This window comes from Pipistrellus kuhlii, unplaced genomic scaffold (genome assembly GCF_014108245.1).
Source record: "Pipistrellus kuhlii isolate mPipKuh1 unplaced genomic scaffold, mPipKuh1.p scaffold_m20_p_8, whole genome shotgun sequence".
Classification (NCBI taxonomy): Eukaryota; Metazoa; Chordata; class Mammalia; order Chiroptera; family Vespertilionidae; genus Pipistrellus; species Pipistrellus kuhlii.
Genome location: NW_023425584.1, coordinates 60,892,897 through 60,912,618, shown reverse-complemented (window position 1 = coordinate 60,912,618; position 19,722 = coordinate 60,892,897). Strand labels below are relative to the sequence as shown.

The following is a 19,722-nucleotide window of genomic DNA, read 5'->3' as shown; positions in this document are numbered from 1 at the left end:
TCTGTGTTTATTCTTGCCAGCCTGTTCTTTGTGCTGGTAGTTAAATGAGCCCTGAACATATCCCACACCAGTAGGCTACGTTCTTGACGAAGTCCACTTGGTCGCCTACTCCATACATTATCAAACCATAGCTTTACCCCTTCATCCATCCATCCTTTTTCATTCACATGTACAAAAACTCCAACAGGGAACTTGATTTTCGGCATTGCTTTTCTTTTAAAAATAATCATTGGTCTTAGTTTGGCACCATCAGCTATATATGCTAGTACCACTGTAAAACTGGACTTCTCATGTCCTGTTGTTTTAATTAACACTGTTTTTGCACCTTTTGGATTAACAGTTTTATTTCCAACCATATCAAAATTCATAGGAGTTTCATCCATATTTCCGATCTGACTTAATGCATAGCCATGTTTCTTGCGCTGTTGTATTACATATTGATGGAAAAGACTTACTTTGCCATCAAGATCTGCAGGTAATTTTTGTGCAATTTTGGTCTTTTGCCTCAGTACCAGATTGCGCCTTTCCAAGAACCTAGTACTCCAGGATACAGTGGCCTTAAATCCTTTGCTGTTATCTGGGTTACATTTGGCCCACTGAAGTGCAAACATACGTATTTTGTTTCGTGTCACTACATAACCATTTTGACGATGCTCAAGAACCATGTCTGCTATCGATACATGCTTTTCGAGTTCTGGCTAATAAGGGGTGCCTCTTCTTAATGCATACTTACTCCTTGGCATACTCTTTAATGCATCTTCATTTGCTTTCCAGTCTCGGACCATTTTTTCTGTTACTCCATATTGTCTTGCCACAGCACAGTTATTGTGTTCCTTGGCAAAGTTTACAACTTTCAGTTTGAAACTGGCTTCAAATTTCCTTCTTCTTGCTGGAGCCATGATGGATTCTTTTCTACCAGCCATTTGTTGTACATCCACTAATCTTTTAGGCCGGGGTTATACAGTACTGTAGCTTCAGCTACACACAGAATGTTCTATTACGGTACCTTTTAACTCACTGTATGTGTCCTGATACAGCAGCTTTGGCTACACAGAACGTTCCTGTGCTGCAACTGTATGTACCACGGTGAGCCAATCACAACAAGCAAAGGTTCAAAGGCTATAATAGACCGCCTCTCTGACTCTGGCCAATCTGAGCAGGCTTTTTACTAGAACACAGTGTAGCTTCGGGTACAGAACATGTATAATTTGCATGCATAAAAAGCCTGCTTGGATTGGCTGAGTTAGAGAGGCAGTCTGAGCAGCCTTGCAGGGATTGGTGCGGGATCGAGTTGGAAAATTCGTTTAGCGGCATATTGAGACGTTTTTCGGGATATACTCGGCGTATAAGACGACAACCCCCCACACCCCATAATTTTTTTTTTTTTTTCCGGTTGACTTTTGGGTTCAAAAGTCGTCTTATACACCGGAAAATAACGGTAATATGCCCTAGGGGATACAGAGGGGAGGCAGGCTCTAGTAGCAGCTTCCCTGAGGTCCTTGCTAATCTATATTTTTTCTGGGTTTCAGAAACAAGCAGGCTGTCTTTCAAACTGTCCAACATGTTTCCTGGGCTTTCCTAGAGCTGTGCTGGGCCCTCTCTCTATCCTAGGGGTGTCGAACTCAATCAGAGAAGGGGCCAAAATCTAAAATCCAGCCTAAATCGCGGGCCGAATGGTTTACTGAACAGTCATAAACTGTCATTGTGATGGAAACGCAGCGGAGTGCAGTGATGACAGCGCGGTGCGGGCCACATTGCAAGGCCTGGCAGGACGGATTTGGCCCGCGGGCCTTGTGTTTGACACATGTGCTCTATCCAATCCCTATCTTGAATCTTGTTGGGTTTTGTGACCTTATCCTATCCAATCCTTTTCCCAGACGAGGCCCCTCCCCTTTTTTGTCACCACTGTAGCTTCCACTCTGCATGCCTCAAAGTTCTGCTTCATCATCAGGCTTCCACTGCACATTGCCCATCCAAGGAATTTCCCTCTTACTGCTTATCCCTCCCTTTCTGTAATCCAGTTGTTCCCTGGGGAGATTGGGAAGACTGTCTTTCTGCCTGCTTGGGACTTTGGCCAAGGATGTGCTTATCCCCTGGGTTGTAGGTGAAGCTGTAACTCTCCAGTTAATCAGGCTTAGCCAGTTTTGTTCCCTTTTCCTTTAATACCTAACTGGCTACCTTTGCCAACAAGGCCACAACAGGAGACAAAGGAGAGGCTCAGAAGAACAAAGTATTATTCTTAGAGGTCCTAGTGACAGGAGGCATAGCATGCCATCCAGGACTACATGCAGAACACACCGGGGTGGTCAGGAGGAAGAAGACACGAGCAGGGGGCAGCTTAGGCCACTGCCTTTATGTGAGTTTCCACAGGAAAGGCTAGACAAGTCAGAGTAAACAGTTTAGGATTTTCTAATTTGAATAATTCCAAAGGCTTTGGGCTATGTGAGTGACGTCTAACTTGCCTGGTCTTTGGCTCTGGGATGATTTAGGGCAAGAGGAATATTGCCTTGGTGTGTGAGTTAGGCAAGGGAATAGTTGGGGTATGAACTTGAGTGTGGTTGGTTTGCATAGAATACATAGTAATACATAAAGATAACAACTTTAGGCAAGTTGTTATCTTTATGTATTACTAGTCCCGGGAGGGTTGGTCTTTCCCCAGCCAGGCTGGTTTTTTAAGGTGTCAAAACCTCATAATATACAGAACAATTTAAAAAATTGTGTCACACCTGTATTATTTATTTATTTATTATTATTTTTAAAAAATATATTTTATTGATATTTTACAGAGAGGAAGGGAAAGAGATAGAGAGCTAGAAACGTCAATGAGAGAGAAACATCGACCAGCTGCCTCTTGCACACCTCCTACCGGGGATGTGCCTGCAACCAATTTACATGCCCCTGACCGGAATCAAACCTGGGACATTTCAGTCCACAGACTGACACTCTACCACTGAGCCAAACCGGTTTTTGCACACCTGTATTATTTACAAATGTATCTTGTATCACCAACATGGGGTGACTTCAAGTTTTCTTCTTTAAAGGTGCTGTCAGTGCTAAAGCATTCATTGCTGTCCTTCAAACAGCCCAAAACCATGGAGATGCTAAAACTTTACTTCTTATTTTCCTTGCAGTTCCTGGTGAAAGAGGTATGATTGTACTTCTTTTTGTGACATAAGATTGCCACCATCTCTATTTCTTATCATGATGTACTAATTGTGATCTTTAGAATGTTATATCCAATGATTAACATTACTTCTATTATAATTTATATAATTATCAACACTGGGCCAGGTAATGATTACCAGTCTCTCTTATATTAGCATTAATTACTGTTTTAAACTGGCACTTGAGACATTACTTATTGATTAATAAAAATGGTGAATTGAGTCAAACTAATAGATTGTGTTTGTTTTTTAGGGCTATTTGGATCAAGAAGGTAACCCAATGGGTTTTGCTGGACTTGTGTCACATTTGCATTATCATGAGCCTTCTAATCTTGTTTTTGTCAGTTTTCTTGTAAGTGGCCTTTTCCATAATCTCTGTCAGCCAACTGAGAAAGGTAGGCTTGATGTTTCTTGTGTATAGTCTAAAATTAGCAATATAGGCTATAGTGAAGTTAACATTTCAGGAATATTTTTTCTACAAAGAAAATAAAAGATAATATTCAGATAATTTAGTGATACTAAATTAAGTAAAATAAACTTTTACCTATCTACTAATGTAGATTATATGTAGGTATATTTTGTGATACCTATTTTAAAATGTCAACTTTTTATTAACTTCAGTGATTCCTTGACTCCAGGATTCAGAACACATTAAATAATATATAATATTTTCATAAACATTTTCTTTTAATTAAACTTAGTATGTGCTCAACACAGAAAAAGGAAAGCATTATGTTAAACATATTTGCTATTATTTATGAATATTTCTCCCAATCTCTTTTCTTTGAATATAACTATACTGTATTTAAATAGCTGATAGTATATTAATTGCATAATCTAGAATCTTATTTTCACCCTAAGTTTGTTTTTGCCAGTATTATTTTTTTGTTAATTTCATTTGCAATGCCTGTGTAATAATATTACATTTATTATAATACAATGTTTGATTTTTATAATTAAATAGACCCCTTAACCAGTGTCCTTGAGATAAACTGGTGTAATCTGCCTTTTTCAACATTACTTTGTCTTCTACCGTATCATCAATTGATAGAAATACTCTATTTGTACTATGGTCCTAGTTACTATATTCTGAACATGCATTGTTTGGTGGAAGGATACTCAGGAAAATGTCCTCCCGAAGACTCTGTGAAAGAAGGAATAATTTCATGTTACAGGACACGCAGTTTATGTTTATTACTATGTGTGCATGTGGAGAGGGCAGTGTATGTGGTCACAAACATAAAGATAGAAAATTTGGTAACTTTATAAGATAGATAACATGGCTATCACTATTTTGTAAATGAGGAAACTGAGGCACAGGGGAGTTAAATAAATTGCCATGGTCACAAATTTTGTGTCGGAGCCAGGACTCAAATATAAATAGTCTTCCTCCAGAGCCCAAGTTCTTAACTTGGCGTCTTTTAAACCACTATAATATAATTCTCATGTGTTGTGATGGACTGAAAGTAAGTCAAATTGACCATCCTATCCTATATAATATTCTATATAATAAAGAGCTAATATGAAAATGGTTGTCCCTCCCTCGAGCCCTTGTGCCTGGGCTGGGGGACCTGAGGCAGCACCTCCTGACTGGTGGGGCTTGACAGGGGACCTGAGGCCCTACTCCCCACCTGGTACCAGGCCAGGGAACATGAGGCTTTGCCCCAGCCTGACGGGGCTTGATGGGGAACCTGAGGTTGCTCCTCCCACCCTATGGGGCTTGACGAGGGTGGAGCCAGCCAGGTCTGGGTCTCGTGCAATTTCAAAGTGCACGTGGGTGGGCAGGAACTTGACTCTGGGTCTCACGGAATGCCTGACTCTGATAGGAGGGAGATTTTCATATACGTTTTACTAATTTTCTTTCATCTCTGACACTTTTATTATAGAGAAAGTTCAAATAGCAATATTAAAATATTTCCTCTAATTAATTCCCTTTTAATGTGCATGAATTTTGTGCACCGGGCCACTAGTATCTTAATATAAATGACAGAAAGATAAGGTAGAGAGAGATTATTTGTGGGCTGAATTTTGTAAAGTCTTAAGTGCTAGGCTAAGGAGATTGGAAGGTGTTTATGATACACTGAGATATAATCAGAGATTGTTGAATAGGTGAGATATGTGATCATAAAATGCTTTAGGAAAACTGATCATCAACTGAAGAGGGAAGAATCCAGGCAAGATTATAAGACAATTCTTGGTTAGAATAACTAAAGTCCCAAGTTGAGTAGGAGTAGCAAAAATATAAAAGAAGGCATAGACATAAAATTTCCAGCAGATAGAATTATTCCTTAGTTGCTGTATTTGTTAAAAATGTTAGTTTACCTGAAATGAAATGCAAAATAATATTCAATTTAAACATTAAATATAGTATTAACATACATTTTTACATTTGTTAACAAAATACTTTGTTTTATGTAGGCTCAAAATGTTTTTCTCAAGATGTTATGGAAAAGCTTGTATTGGTGTTGGCAAATCTGTTTGGAAGAAGATATATTCCAGCAAAGTTCCAAGAAAGTACTGTCAAGTTTCATCAATCAAAGGTAAAAGTTATTATTCTGATAACACTAAATATTTAAGATCAATAAATCCAACCATAAATGATTCAGCAGCAGTAGAATTTTATTAAATGTGTGAATTCATGCACATTAAAGGGGAATTAATTAGAAGAAATATTTTAATATTTATTTTTGCCCTTTCTCTATAATAGAAGTGTGCATGAATTCACACACCAGGCCACTAGTTTGTATATAAAACAATTGAATCCTACATTTAATTAAAAAACCTCCATATGTTTCCCATAGTGGCTATACCAATTTACATTCCCAACAACAGTATCTAAGGTTTCCGATTTTTCTACATCTTCAACTCTTATCTTTTTGTGAGTTTCTTTTTGTTTGTTTTTTCTTTTTTTGTATTGTGGCTTTGATCTGCATTTTCCTTGTGATTAGTGATGTTGAGCAACTTTAACACACACAATGACTGTTTGTATGTCTTCTTTGGAGCAATGTCTATTCAAATCCTTTATCTCTATCATGTAGATGGTTTAGAAATATTTTTTCCCATTCTGGAAGTGCCTTTTCACTTTGTTGATTATTTCCTTTTCTATTCGGAGCTTTTTAGCTTGATATAGTCCCACTTGTTTATTTTTATTTTTTGTTTCCTACACTTCTGGTATTATATATTAACAAAAGTATTGATAAAACCAATATAACTATATTTTCTTCTATAGGTTTTGGTTTTAGGTGTTACATTTAAGTCTTTAATTCATTTGAGTTTACTTTTATGAAAAGTGTATGGTAAGGGTCCAATTTCATTTTTTTTTTACATGTGTATATCAAGTTTTGCCAACACCATTTGTTGAAGAGACTCTCCTTTCCCCATTATGTGTTCTTGGCTACCTTATTAAAGATCTGCTTGCCACATATCTATGGATTTGTTTCTGAACTCTCTATATTGTTACATTGATCTATGTATATCTCAGTCCTTATGACAATACCATACTGTTTTATTTATTATTTTTTTAAAATATATTTTATTGATTCTTCACAGAGAGGAAGGGAGAGGGATAGAAAGTTAGAAACATTGACCAGCTGCCTCCTGCGCACCCCCTACCAGGAATGTGCCTGCAACCAGTGTACATGCCCTTCCTTGACCAGAATCGAACTCGGGACCTTTCAGTCTGCAGACAGACGCTCTATCCACTGAGCCAAACTGGCTTCGGCAATACCATGCTGTTTTAATTACTTTAGCTTTGTAATGTATTCTGAAACAAAGTGTGATGCCTCCAGCTTTGTTCTTTTACTCAAGATAAGTTTGGCTATTCAGGATCTTTCATGATTCCATATTAATTTTAAGATTTTTTTTTCTACTTTGGTAACAAAAATTTTTTTAAAAAAGATTTTAAAAAAGATTTTGTTAGAAATTGCATCAAATCTGTAGATTAACTTGGGGAGTGTTGACATCATAGCAGTACCAATTATTTTAATCCATGAACATGGTATTAACATGTCTTCTATAACTTCTTTCCATTAGCATGTCTGCTATAACTTCTTTCATCAGTGGTTTATACTTTTCAGTATAGAGATGTTTCACTAACTTGGTTAAATTTATTCCTAAATATTTTATCCTTTTTGATGCTGTTTTGAGTGAGATTGCCTTCCTTTTCATATACTTAGTATACAGAAACACCACTCAGTTTTAAATGGTGATATTATATCCTGCAACTTTGCTGATTTTATTTTTTTAATATTGTAATTGATAGAATAATTAACAAAATGAATTAGTGAGGTTTTAATAACCTTCACAAAAGAGTGAGGTTTATTCCAGGCATATACGGTATATTTTGTATTGTTGCCTGCTCTCCAAATATATCACTAGATTTGCTTGGAACTATTCACAAGTCTACTTTATTTGAAGCAATGCTTATATTTAAAAAGTGGTTTAGATGAAGTAGCATGAAATCACACATTTTTAAGAGCAGTTATTGGTTTTGATAAATGCAAATGGAAACAAAAGTGAATGTTACCTTAATTTCATAGGTGAAGGAACAAAAACATCAGATTATTAAAGATATACAGTAGATAATTGTAGAATTATATTGTATTGATCTTCGGCCTTCTTCCAAAATTTCAGTTTTTAAGGAATGTATATGGACCTCTCTGCAAAATATTTCATCATTTTGAATCCTTGATGATATCCTTGATCATTTAGGTGTTCCTGGAGGATCTCCCTGAGGATTTTAATGCTGCTTTACATAAGTATAACATGCAAATTACAAAGGACTTTGCCTCCTTCCTTCTAATTGTTTCCAAATTGGCTGATATGAAACAGGAATATCAACTTCCACTGTCAAAAATAAGTAAGTGTATCTATCTTCATTGTGGAACAACTTAAGACATAAATAATCTTGCCCAAGATTATTTTATCCCAGAAGAAGAACAGAGCCCTGGAAATAACAGTCTGTCTTAGAATTAGAAGATTCCTCTGCTTCCCAAAGAAATTATTAAAAATATAAAGGACAGTGGAGATTGAAGTTCGATAGAGTCATTTATAAATAATCTTGATTAAAGGTTTCTTTTTGGGATAAGCCTGGAAAATGGAGGAAGAGCATATATGAGATGAAGAGAAACTAGAGACTATTCGGTCACCTTTTTTCACTTGAGAAGAAATACACATAATGTTAATGAGCATCGACTCTTAGCAAATACCTGGATGTATACTTTGGCTCTGCTACTTATTAGCAGTGAGTCCTTGGACAAATGACCATGATATTCATGCTTCAATTTTCTCAACAATAACGTTATCTACTTAGTTTGAGTGAGGTTTAAATAATTAAGGTAACGTGAATATCTTACAACTGCCTAGCACATAGGCACACACTATTAATCTTTGCTATTGTTTTTCACGGGCTATTAGATGGAACTCTTCTTCTAGGGGAAAGTAAAGAGAAAATAAGTTTCTAGGATAAGGGACTGGGTTGAGCTTTGGGTAGTAATTTCCTGATTATGTTATATCCAACATTCTCAATTGAAAAAAAAAGTCCAAGAGATGGAGCTTGTTGCTTTCTGGGTCTATTAAAATGGGAAGCAACATGAACAAAATCAGATAACAGTGGTGCACTGTGAGCATCTCAGAGGAGGCAGAGTAAGAGAATGTGAATATCTTGCCTCCATTACAAATTGGGGCCAATTTTGATGCATGATCTGGTGTTTTGTAAGAAGAGGATTGGAAAAAAATATTTCCAATCCTACTGATAGTGGTTACACCCTGTCCAAAAAGATTTTGAAGTCAAGTCTGAGCTCGGTGGGAAAAGTACCAAGAAAATAATAATAATTCTGTGTTTTAAAAGCATACAATTTAAATTTAGTTTTTGCCCTAGCCTATTTGGCTCAGTGAACAGAGCATCAGCCTGTATACTGAAGGGTCCCAGCTGTGAATCCATTCAAGGGCACATGCCCTGGTTTCAGGCTCGATCCCTAATAGGATGCGTGCAGGGGACAGTCCATCAATGATTTTCTCTCATTGATGTTTCTATCTCCATCTCCCTTCCTTTCTTAAATCAATAAAAATGTATTTAAGACTTAATTTTTATTACATGTTGATCAAAACAAATAATATAAAGTATAAAACAAAATTTTATATTGCTAACAACATTAATAGCTGACATTTATTGAATACATTCTGTGCCAAGAGATGCTATTTACTTCATGTGATATATCTTCCTCAGTCTTCAGTATGATATAGGTTCTGGAAAATTGCATGGTCCAGAGCAGGTACTTAAGGCTTGATAATTTGGCTAATTTTTACAAAACGAATCCATCCCAACCTGTTATGGCCAGATTTTACAGGGAAAGAATGTGAAGACTCTCAGCTTGTGTCTCATTTGATGAGCTGCAAGGAAGGAAGAGTTGCTGTTTCTCCATTTGTTTGTCTCTCCGGGAACTCTGATGGTGATTTGCTTCAGCCAAAAACTCCAAGCCATGTAAGTAGAAAATGAGGTTTATAAATAAATAGTCTTTAAGAAAAAAAATGAATTTATACATCCAGGGGTGTCTACAGGAATATCCAGAAAACTGTGCTCTTAGGCCGGTATGATTCGTTTCTTAGGATTGGCCTAAGGGGCCCTGCTCCACTATATAAAACCATTACTTGTCTCCCATCCTTGAATAATCTAGGGGATACTGACACAGGTTTGCTATGAAAAGAGCACATTAAACTACTTTTGGAATTTCCCAGTATCGCTATAGTTGCTGTAAATCCCATATATTTTCTGGATCACTGATGCCCAAAATGGAGTACAAAGAACTGGACATACTTGGAATATGCTGAATAAATAATCGGAATGTTGGATTCAACATTCAGAAATATAATTTATATCTTAAATACATATTTTGAGAAAGATAATAAATTTTGTTACATTTGATATTATGGAATAATGTATTTGAAGCCTCGGCTGTGGGGGCAAGGCAGAGGTAGTTAGAGGTGATCAGGCAGGCAGAGTGGTTAAAGGTGATTAAGCAGACAGGCAGACAGGGGCAATCAGGCAGGCAGGCGAGTGATTAGGGGCAATCAGACAGTCAGGCAGAGAGGTTAGGGGTGATTAGATAGGCAGGCGAACAGTTAGGACTGATCAGGCAGGTAAGCAGAATGGTATGGGTGATCAGGCAGGCGGGTCGAGGGGTTAGGGACAACTAGACAGGCAGGCAAGTGGCTAGGGATAATCAGGTATGCAGGCAGGCAGGCAGGCAGAGGGTTAAGGGTGATCAGACAGGCAGGCATATGAGCGGTTAGGAGCCAGTGGTCCTGGATTGTGAGAGGGATGTCCAACTGCCAGTTTAGGTCCTATCTCACAGGGATCCCTGCAGGATCGGGCCTAAACTGCAGTCAGGCATCCCTGAGAAGTCCCGGATTGCAAGAGGGTATAGGCCGAGCTGAGGGACTACCCTCCCCCACCTTCTGTGCATAAATCTCATGCATCAGGCCTCTAGTGTTAATATAATACAGTTACAGCCCTTGCCAGTTTGGGTCAGTGGATAAAGCATTGGCTTGAGGACCAAAGGGTCCCAGGTTCAATTCTGGTCAAGGGCACATACCTTGGTTGTAGGCTCCTGCAGAAGGCAACCAATTTCTCTCTTTCACTATCTCTAAAAATCAGTAGAAAAATATCCTCAGGTGAGGATTAAAATTTAAAAGTAAATAAAAATAAAATTAAACCATTGCATCTTTTTAAATGTATAGAATGGAATAAAAGTCCAAAGTGTTTTAATACCACAATTTTCAAGTTAAAAGCAAGTCAATAATTAAATTTTTAATGATTTAAAATTTGTAGTTCTCTTTCTCTTGCATTTAGATTCTTCATTTTTCCACACAATTTTCCTTTAATGTGATCATCGTAATGAAGTTACCCTATCTCATATTTCTTAGCTGAAATAGTATGTAATTCAAAAGTAATGGTTATTTTCTGTTAATCACAGAAACTTAGATAAAATACAAATTTTGAGAAGTAATTACTAAAAGTAAATGTATGTATTAATAAAATTAATGAGCCTGTTTATTTTTTTAATAATCCATAGAACTACGAATAAATATTTAGTTGTTTTCAGAATGAGTTGGGGTTTCAGCATCAAATCTTAATTTGAATCCTGAGAAACATTATTTAAGTAGATGAGTGGTAGAGATGGAACAACTTTTTTTATAACAATAATACACAATTCTTTGAAAATCTTCTGAGTTGTATTTCCCAAATCACTGAACAATCTATCACCAAAAACTATTTTAATGTTCTCTTAATTAACAACTTTATTAGATCCACCTTCAATTTTGTTGAATTCAAATAACTCGAGACTATCTAATTAAAAAAAAAAAGTTAAACAGGCTTCAAAGTCATTCCCTTTCTCTAGGAAAGCTCTGTACATTTTAAAACCTTAAGGAAATTTACAACAGTAAATTGGGCAGGCTATTTGTTTTATATAATGAGAATAAAGCACTTATGAAAGAAGAAGCAGGAAAGAAACTTATTTTTACTGATAAGGAACATGATTTAAAAAACAAATGGTTTGGGGTTTGGAAGGCAGACTGAGTGAACATAGTGAAGGGATTAGGAAGTATAAATTGGCAGTTACAAAATAGTCACATGAATTTAAAGTACAGCATAGGGAATATAGCCAATAATATTAACTATGGATGGTGCCACGTAGTTACTAGACATACCAAGGAGACCACTTTATTTTTATTTTTATTTTTTAAATATATTTTATTGATTTTTTACAGAGAGGAAGGGAGAGAGATAGAGAGCTAGAAACGTCAATGAGAGAGAAACATCGACCAGTTGCCTCTTGCACACCTCCTACCGGGGATGTGCCCGCAACCAAGGTACATGCCCTTGACCAGAATCGAACCTGGGACCTTTCAGTCCGCAGACTGACGCTCTACCACTGAGCCAAACCGGTTTCGGCCCAAGGAGACCACTTTAAAAGTATATGGGTGTCTAACCACTGTGAGTACACCTGAAACGAATACAAAATAATATTGAATGTAAAATTGTAATTGAGGAGAAAATGAAGTGGTGTCTGAGGCAAACATACAACAAAACAACAACAACAAAACTATATTAAACAAAAATACCAAAGCAAGTTGGAGTCCACTGCTCCAGATCCTGGGTGAAGCTCTTGTGTGGATAGCTCTGTAGGGCTTTATCCCATATGAGTAGTATCTTATAATAAATTGCCTACAAAGGATGAGGAGGATTCCTAGCATAGAAATAATAAAGGAGTATATACTAGCTTATAAGACCAGTATTTTTATGAAGTTTTTTCCCCTGTATTTTATGTGTGCAACCACAAACAATTACATAATATATTTTGGAATAATTTTATTTCACATTGAAAAAAGGTGTTAATTTTAAGTATTATAGTTTCCACTTATTTTTATCAGTTAATTCAACTTAACATAATGTTTCCTTGTGCGAGTTTTTCCATGGCTTTTGAAGAGACACTGACATGGATATATAGGATTAATGTCTATGTCACTGCCATGCAATTACCATCAATTAACAGTGACCTTTTAGGTACAGGGCATGGAGTGCTTGATATGTTTGAGAGAAGGGGGCAGATCTATTTCATCTATTTTGAAGCATCTTGCTCTTGTGAATATTTCCAGAGTATTGCTTGATGGTAATGTAACATGCCAGGTGCCTTATCCAACTTGCTTTATACAAATTTACTCTACTAGTGTAAGTTATAATATCTTAAAGTATATTTTGCTTTATTGTTCATTACATTCTACTGTATTCCTAAATATGCATACATACATATCTTTAAGTGGCAGATAGGTAAGCTATAAGGCATAAAACTAACAACAGCCATGTACTCCTCCTCTATTTCATTCACTTATCTCCCTGCTTTCCTCATGATATCAACTGTCCTAAACTTTGTGTTTTTACTTCTCCTTTAAAATGTCAGATACCAAAATCTCATTTCATTTTTTCCTGCTTTTGAATTTTATAAAAAGTGAAGGAATACTTACTGAGGTCTCCAAGAAGTTGCCTTTTACACCTAAAACTATGCCCATAAGATTCGTTCATGTTGTGACACAAAGCTCTATTTTATTTTTGCTACTTCATAATATTTCATAATATTTCATATCAAGCACTTCATGCCCTGTACCTAAAAGGTCACTGTTAATTGATGGTGATTGCATGGCAGTGACATAGACATTAATCCTATATATTCGTGTCAGTGTCTCTTCAAAAGCCATGGAAAAACTCGCACAAGGAAACATTATGTTAAGTTAAAAATAAAAAAATAAAAAGGAAGAAAAGTAAAACAACGTGTTGATCTATTCTCCTGTAAATAAGTGTTTATGTTTGTTTCTAGTTTATATAATTCATAGAGTTACTATGAACATCTGGTACACATGTGCAACAGTTTCATTTGAATATAAATTTGCTGGAGTTTTAGGGTCAAAATGATTATCTAGATCACAATGGAATAAAAATATCCCAACGGAGGTGACTAATAGTAACTTTCCAAGCTACTACCAAGTCTGTTAGAATGGAGTTGTACTAATTTACACTCTTACTGGAAATGTACTAGAGTTCCTATTGGCCCCACAAAGTACAGTTTTCAAGAAAAAGAACAGACATGGAAAACTCTTTATTTGCTTTCTTCCTTTTTATTTTTTTATTTTTTTACTCTCCTCCTTTGTCCTCCCCTTCCATTTTATTCTGGTAATTGGATTATAAAAGTGTTAGAGTTGTTCAGTGGAACTCTTCTCCTGAGACACACAGGTACAAGCTCCCAGATGCTGTGTTTATAAAGGTATTTCCTGCACCAATTTGGGTAACGATGAATTTTTCAGTTAGCTTTCCAAGACCAGTGAGTCTTGCTGTATTCTAGGCTGGACGGTTGAGATTTCCATCAATATGCTGGGCGGCAATAATGTTCATAGGTGGATCCAAGCCATTCTCTAGGGTTGCTTAGAGTGGCACACCCCAGTGTGTATGAAAGACACCCTCTTCCCTCACTGAAAGAATGTGCTTTAAAAATGCTGATTTAAGGAAGTAACTGAAAGCACACTGTAAGAAATTATAAACTTTCATTATGAGTCAATAAAATAAGGAAAACTGTATTCTTCAGGTCATTCTGCACACAATTGGTATCAGTCATGCTCAGGCCCCGTTGCTTTGGCCACACAGATTTGATAGCCAAGGAAGAAGAATGCCACTGAATGCTTATGCACTTGATTTCTATAAACATGGTTCCTTGGTAGGATTAATCCAGGACAACAGGTATGTTTTATTTGTCTCTGTGTAAATCACTACCTTTTTCCTCTGCCTCCATGTCCACATCCCTGTTCATGTCTGTCTCTCTTTCATCTCTATTTCTACCTCTATTTCTATATCTATGTCCATCTCCAGTTCTATGTTGATCTCTATTTCCATATTTGTATATGAAACGAATGAACTTCATGAATTTTAAGCAAAAGCCTTTTTACAATTTCAAATACAGGTTAGTTATTCTAAACATACTAGAATTTTATTCTTATAGGCTAATGGCAAGATAAAATGCATTATTTTTATTTGTGGTTTATCAGCAAAATCTTGAGACTTAGGCTGACTCAGTTGAGATAACAATTTACTCTACAAATATAAATATTTTTATATATATAAAAGGCTAATATGCTAATTATCCCTCCACCTGTCCAACCAGTGGCTGTGATGCGCACTGACCACCAGGGGGCAGATGCTCAATGCAGGAGCTGCCAAGCTGCAGTGACTTGGCAGTGGCGGTTTTTGGGTGACACACCCTGAAACCAGAGCAGAGGGAGCCTGATCCTTCTTGGGGCCATGAAAGTCCACCTTTGGCCGTGGATTCTGTTGTTGCTGGAGCACTGTCTGCCCGAATCTGGTTTACTGCACACTTGTGTTTGCATTCCACACCCTGTACAACAGCAACTTTACAGAGTGCCTTGGGGGATGTCAGCTGGTTTTCCACCTGATCCTCACAGGCCCGGCTGAGGGATCCCACCTGCCAGAGGGACCCTGCTCATTCCATAGACTCAGACTGTGGGAGGGACTTCAGGAAGTTGGCTCCAGTGTGTCCTGCCTCGCCGGTCCTGCCCCACCGGCCACCTTCTAATTAATTTCCTTTCAATGTGCATGAATCTGTCACTAGTACAAATATAAAAAATATATTTTTATTAAGTATCCTATTTATTCATTATTAGATATTTTTTAACTGAATAACAATAACAAATAATAAGTTTTTTTATGATGAGAGAGCTATATAGAAAGTATATAATTCACACACTTGAGGACGGAATAAAGACAATTGTTTTAGCTCTTAGGCAGGGAAACTATTTTTAAAATAGTAAGCAGGAATACATCCTCTTGAGTTTACGTAGGAATGGGGAAATCAGCCTGGGCATTGAGCACACAGAGGTGGGGAGAAGCATCTGTCACACCAATCAGGATTTAGTATGCATTTTATGTAAAAGTTTGAACAGTCCTTATTAAAGTATTTATAACTTCTAACACTCTTAAGAAATACTAACCATTTTTTAAAAATATGATGCACTGTTGTAAATAAAGCAGCTGTGATTATCAGTAAATAATTTATTTAGTTCTTCCCATTTGAGTATCTAGCTCTCATTCACCTGTTGAGCTTTACTTTCCTACTTTGGATTTCTCCTGAGATGGTCAGACTCTGATTTTTGTTGGTCATCTTGTGGCTGTGACACGTGATACTGAATTTCCTCAAGTTAGATGATCCTTTGGGAGTCTGTGATAGAAATGATTCTAGTAAACACCCTCTTGGAAAACAAAAACAATCCATTATTATTGATGAATCTAACATTTCGGTATGGAATAAGAAGTTCCTTTATGTTTTTGTACCATTGATTTTTTCCCCAATTATTGTTTTGTTTAGGATGAATGAAGGAGACGCTTATGAGCTGTTGAAAGATTTTTCACTCATCCTTCAATCTATCAGGTTTGTTACAGCTTTTAAATACTGATTTCAAACTTTCCAGTAATTTAGTGGTAATTTGAAAAATGTTATGTTCATACTCACAGGTATCATTGAACCTTTTAGGTGCTATGCATTTCAACTTCCCAAAACTTTTCGGAATTTCTCAACATCCTGTTACATTTTTTCTACCTTAGAGTTAATTCCCAAATCCATTTGAGACACAGACTAGTCTCAGCCCCAGGCACTGTGCTCCAACAGGTAGCAATATTCGAAAACCTTGATCATCTCGAATTTCTTAAAATCAGTGTGAATCAAACACATGGTACATCAGAGGGCCCCTTACAGCTCCATCAGGTTTCTGGTTTACATCCACTTACATATTCTTGACTCTTGCTTATCTAGTGTTTTTTCCAGGCTTCATCCAATTCTAATCTCTCACATTGGCTTTCTGTTTTCATCTTTAACAGAGTTGAGTGGAGACCCAAGTAATTCCAAATTTTGTGTGGATAGCCCCATTGCTAGGCTCCACTAGAAGGTTCTCCTTGGGACCATCTAGTGCTGCTTAGTTAAGTATTCATCTTCCTAATGCCTCCAATCTGAATGCACGTCAATACTTTATGAATGTTCCTTTTTCTGTCACTTTAAAAATTGTACACATATATGCCTGGCTGGTGTTGTTCAGTGATTGAGTGTCAACCTATGAATCAGGAGGTCATGGTTCAGTTTCCAGGTCAGGGCACATGGCTGGGTTGTGGGTTCGATCCCCAGTTGGGGGCGTGTATGACGCTGCCGATCAATGATTCCCTCTCTCATCATCTCTCTGTCCTCTCACTTCCTCTCTCTAAATAAAATTAAATCTTTAAAAAATTGTATACACCCTTACTAAAAAAGCCTAAGTGGTCGTCATGTCATGTTGCCCTCATGCCGTCACAAGATGGCTGCACGCTCAGCGGGTGCCCGCAGGTGGGTGGGGCTGGACTTGATGCTGTTTGCATTGCACAGAGCCTGTCTGGGAGTCCCACCTTCTGGCTCTGCACAACATGGAGGTGGGACCTCCAGCTTTGGCCGATCTCTTTGGGGCAGTCCATCGAGGTGCCCCGGATGGGTGGGCAGGGCCTACCTCTTTAGGGTGATCAATTGCAGGGTTCCTGCACTATGACAAGGCACAGGCCAGGCTGGGGGACCCCCACCCAAGTGCATGAATTTCATGCACCGGCCTTCTAGTCTATACTAATAAAAGCCTATGTGGTTGTCACGCCCTCATGCTGTGATGCCCTCACACAGTCCATCACCAGGAGGCTGCGGGCGCGTGTGGCAAGGCATACGTGCTGGTGGGCGGGAACTTGACGCTGCATGCGTGGCATGGAGGCAGGTCCCAGCGGCTCCACATGGCGAGGAGGAGGTGGGGCCTGGTGGCTCTATGTGGCAAGGCCTGAGGGTCCCAGCAGCTCCATGCAGCTCGGAGAAGGTGGGGCCCAGTGGCTCTGTGTGGCAAGGCCTGGGGGTCCCGGTGGCTCTGCGCAGCTCCACATGGTAAGGTTTGGGGGTCCATGGCTCCAGCCTACCTCTTTGGGACAATCCCTCCAGGAGCCCCAGACGGGTGGATGAAGCTTACCTTGTTGGAGTGATGGATCACGGGGCCCCCACACTGTGAGAGAACACAGGCCAGGATGCCCCCCCCCCACCTCACAGTGCACTAATTTTGTGTACCAGGCCTTTAGTATACATATAATTTGCCATTACTCCCTTATTTATGGGGTTTTTGCTCATCAAAGAACTTGTTAATAAATGTCATTCAGTTAGAGAAGATTCCAAGGTTTCTATTATAGTTAATGATATATAGGAAATGATATATAGAAAACATAAATGTTCAGATGAGATTTGGAGACTGACAGCTGATAATAGTGTGTTATCTGTGGGCTATTGTTCAGGAAGAAATGTCCATTAGTCATAATTATAGGTCTGTGACTAGGAAGAAATTCAAAGTTGTAAATATAGATCTGGTCTTTCATTTTGGTAGGTCAGGGGAGACATTAGGAAAAACAAAACTGGAATTCTAGTGGAACTAAGGTAGATATGTTTATACAAATCCAGATTTTGGTTGTTTTCAGTCCTTGATTAGCCCAACTGCAGTGTTCATTCTTGAATCTCCTTTCCCCTTTCTTGTCACCTGTGTATTGGTTTCTCATACTGTTGTAACAAATGACCAAAACCAGTGACTTAAGCCAACACAAATTTATTCTTACAATTCTGCAGGCCTGAAGTTAAAAATGTATTTTACTGAGCTAAATCAAGGTGTAGACAGGCTTGCATTCCTTTCTAGAGACTTTATTTTTATTTTTATTATTTTTTAATTTCTTTATTGAGTATGGTGTCACATAATTGTCCTCATCCCCCATTCCCATCCCAAACCCCTCCCCATGTATGCCTACCCCTTGTTGTCCATGACCTCTGGTTAGGCTTATATGCATGCACACAATTCCTTTGGCTAATAGCTCCCGTTTGCCTCTCCCCTCCTAACTTCCCTCTGAGGCCTGACAGTCTGATCACTGCTTCTCTGTCTCCAGGTCTGTTTCTATTAATCAATTTATGTTGTTCATTTTTTCCCCTAGATGCGTTAGATCATGTGATACAAGGAATTCCCTTATAAGAACTGAAACTGAGACAAGCCATATGGTTATGCTGGGAGGCAAATTTAGGACAAGCTGTTTTATTATTTACTAGGAACCTGGTGCACGAAATCTATGCACTGGGGTGGGGTAGGTTCCTCAGCCCAGCCTGCGTCCTCTCACAGACTGGGAGCCCTCGCCCCTTTGCCCCTGTCCATCTCCAGGCCTTCTCAAGCAAGCTTCCCCCTTGGCGTGGGCAGGGCCTCCCAGCTCCAATCAAGCCTCTGCTGTGGCTTGGGCAGGGCCTCCCAGCTCTGATGAAGACTGTCCTGCCCTGGCCACTCAGCGCAAGGCCTGTAGGCCAGGAATGGCCAGGGGCATGCTGGGACCCTGTCCACTCAGTGCCTACCCAGGGGCCTACAGGCTCGGAATGACCTGAGTTCCAAGGATGTTCCCAGGACCCAGTAAACTGGGCACCTGTGTATGCAAATTAACCCTCCATCCTTGTTGAGTTAATTTGCATACTCTTGATTGGCTGGTCGGCATTGTGGAGGTATGGTCAATTTGCATCTTTCTCTTAGTGTAGATTCCAGCTTCCAGAGGCAACTGACATTACCTTGACCATGACCCCCTTCTTTGTTCATAGCCAGCATTGGTGGGTAGAGAATCAGATTGTATCCCTTTGACATTTATTCTCTCCTGCCTCCCTCTTCTACAAATAAGGAACTTTGAGACTACATTGGGCCTATTTAGATAATCCAGGACAATGTCCTCATCTCAAGCACAGCTGATCAGCAACTTCAATTTTATCTGTAACCTTTGCCATGGAAGTAAACATATTCATAAATTTCAGGGGATTAGGATTTGGATATCTTTGAGGGGCCATTATTCTGTTTACCACTCCATGTGTTCTTTATTTTCTCATACATCCAGGTAAAGGAAGGAATATTTCGCTCTTTGGGGAGGTAGTTGCCTGTAGGT

At 38.4% G+C, this 19,722-nt stretch overlaps 1 protein-coding gene across 2 annotated transcripts in view; it reads left to right on the top strand.

Moving 5' to 3' along the window:
* LOC118711441 (probable ATP-dependent RNA helicase DDX60) overlaps positions 1 to 19,722 on the top strand; it is a 91,213-nt gene that overhangs the window by 69,484 nt on the left and 2,007 nt on the right. For both annotated transcript variants that reach the window (XM_036424525.2, XM_045576584.1), the window contains 7 exons: positions 3,042 to 3,146; positions 3,418 to 3,559; positions 5,583 to 5,704; positions 7,875 to 8,022; positions 9,503 to 9,645; positions 14,300 to 14,451; positions 16,091 to 16,153. In XM_036424525.2, the coding sequence (XP_036280418.1) occupies positions 3,042 to 3,146; positions 3,418 to 3,559; positions 5,583 to 5,704; positions 7,875 to 8,022; positions 9,503 to 9,645; positions 14,300 to 14,451; positions 16,091 to 16,153 (875 nt within the window). The remainder of the gene's footprint in view (positions 1 to 3,041; positions 3,147 to 3,417; positions 3,560 to 5,582; positions 5,705 to 7,874; positions 8,023 to 9,502; positions 9,646 to 14,299; positions 14,452 to 16,090; positions 16,154 to 19,722) is intronic.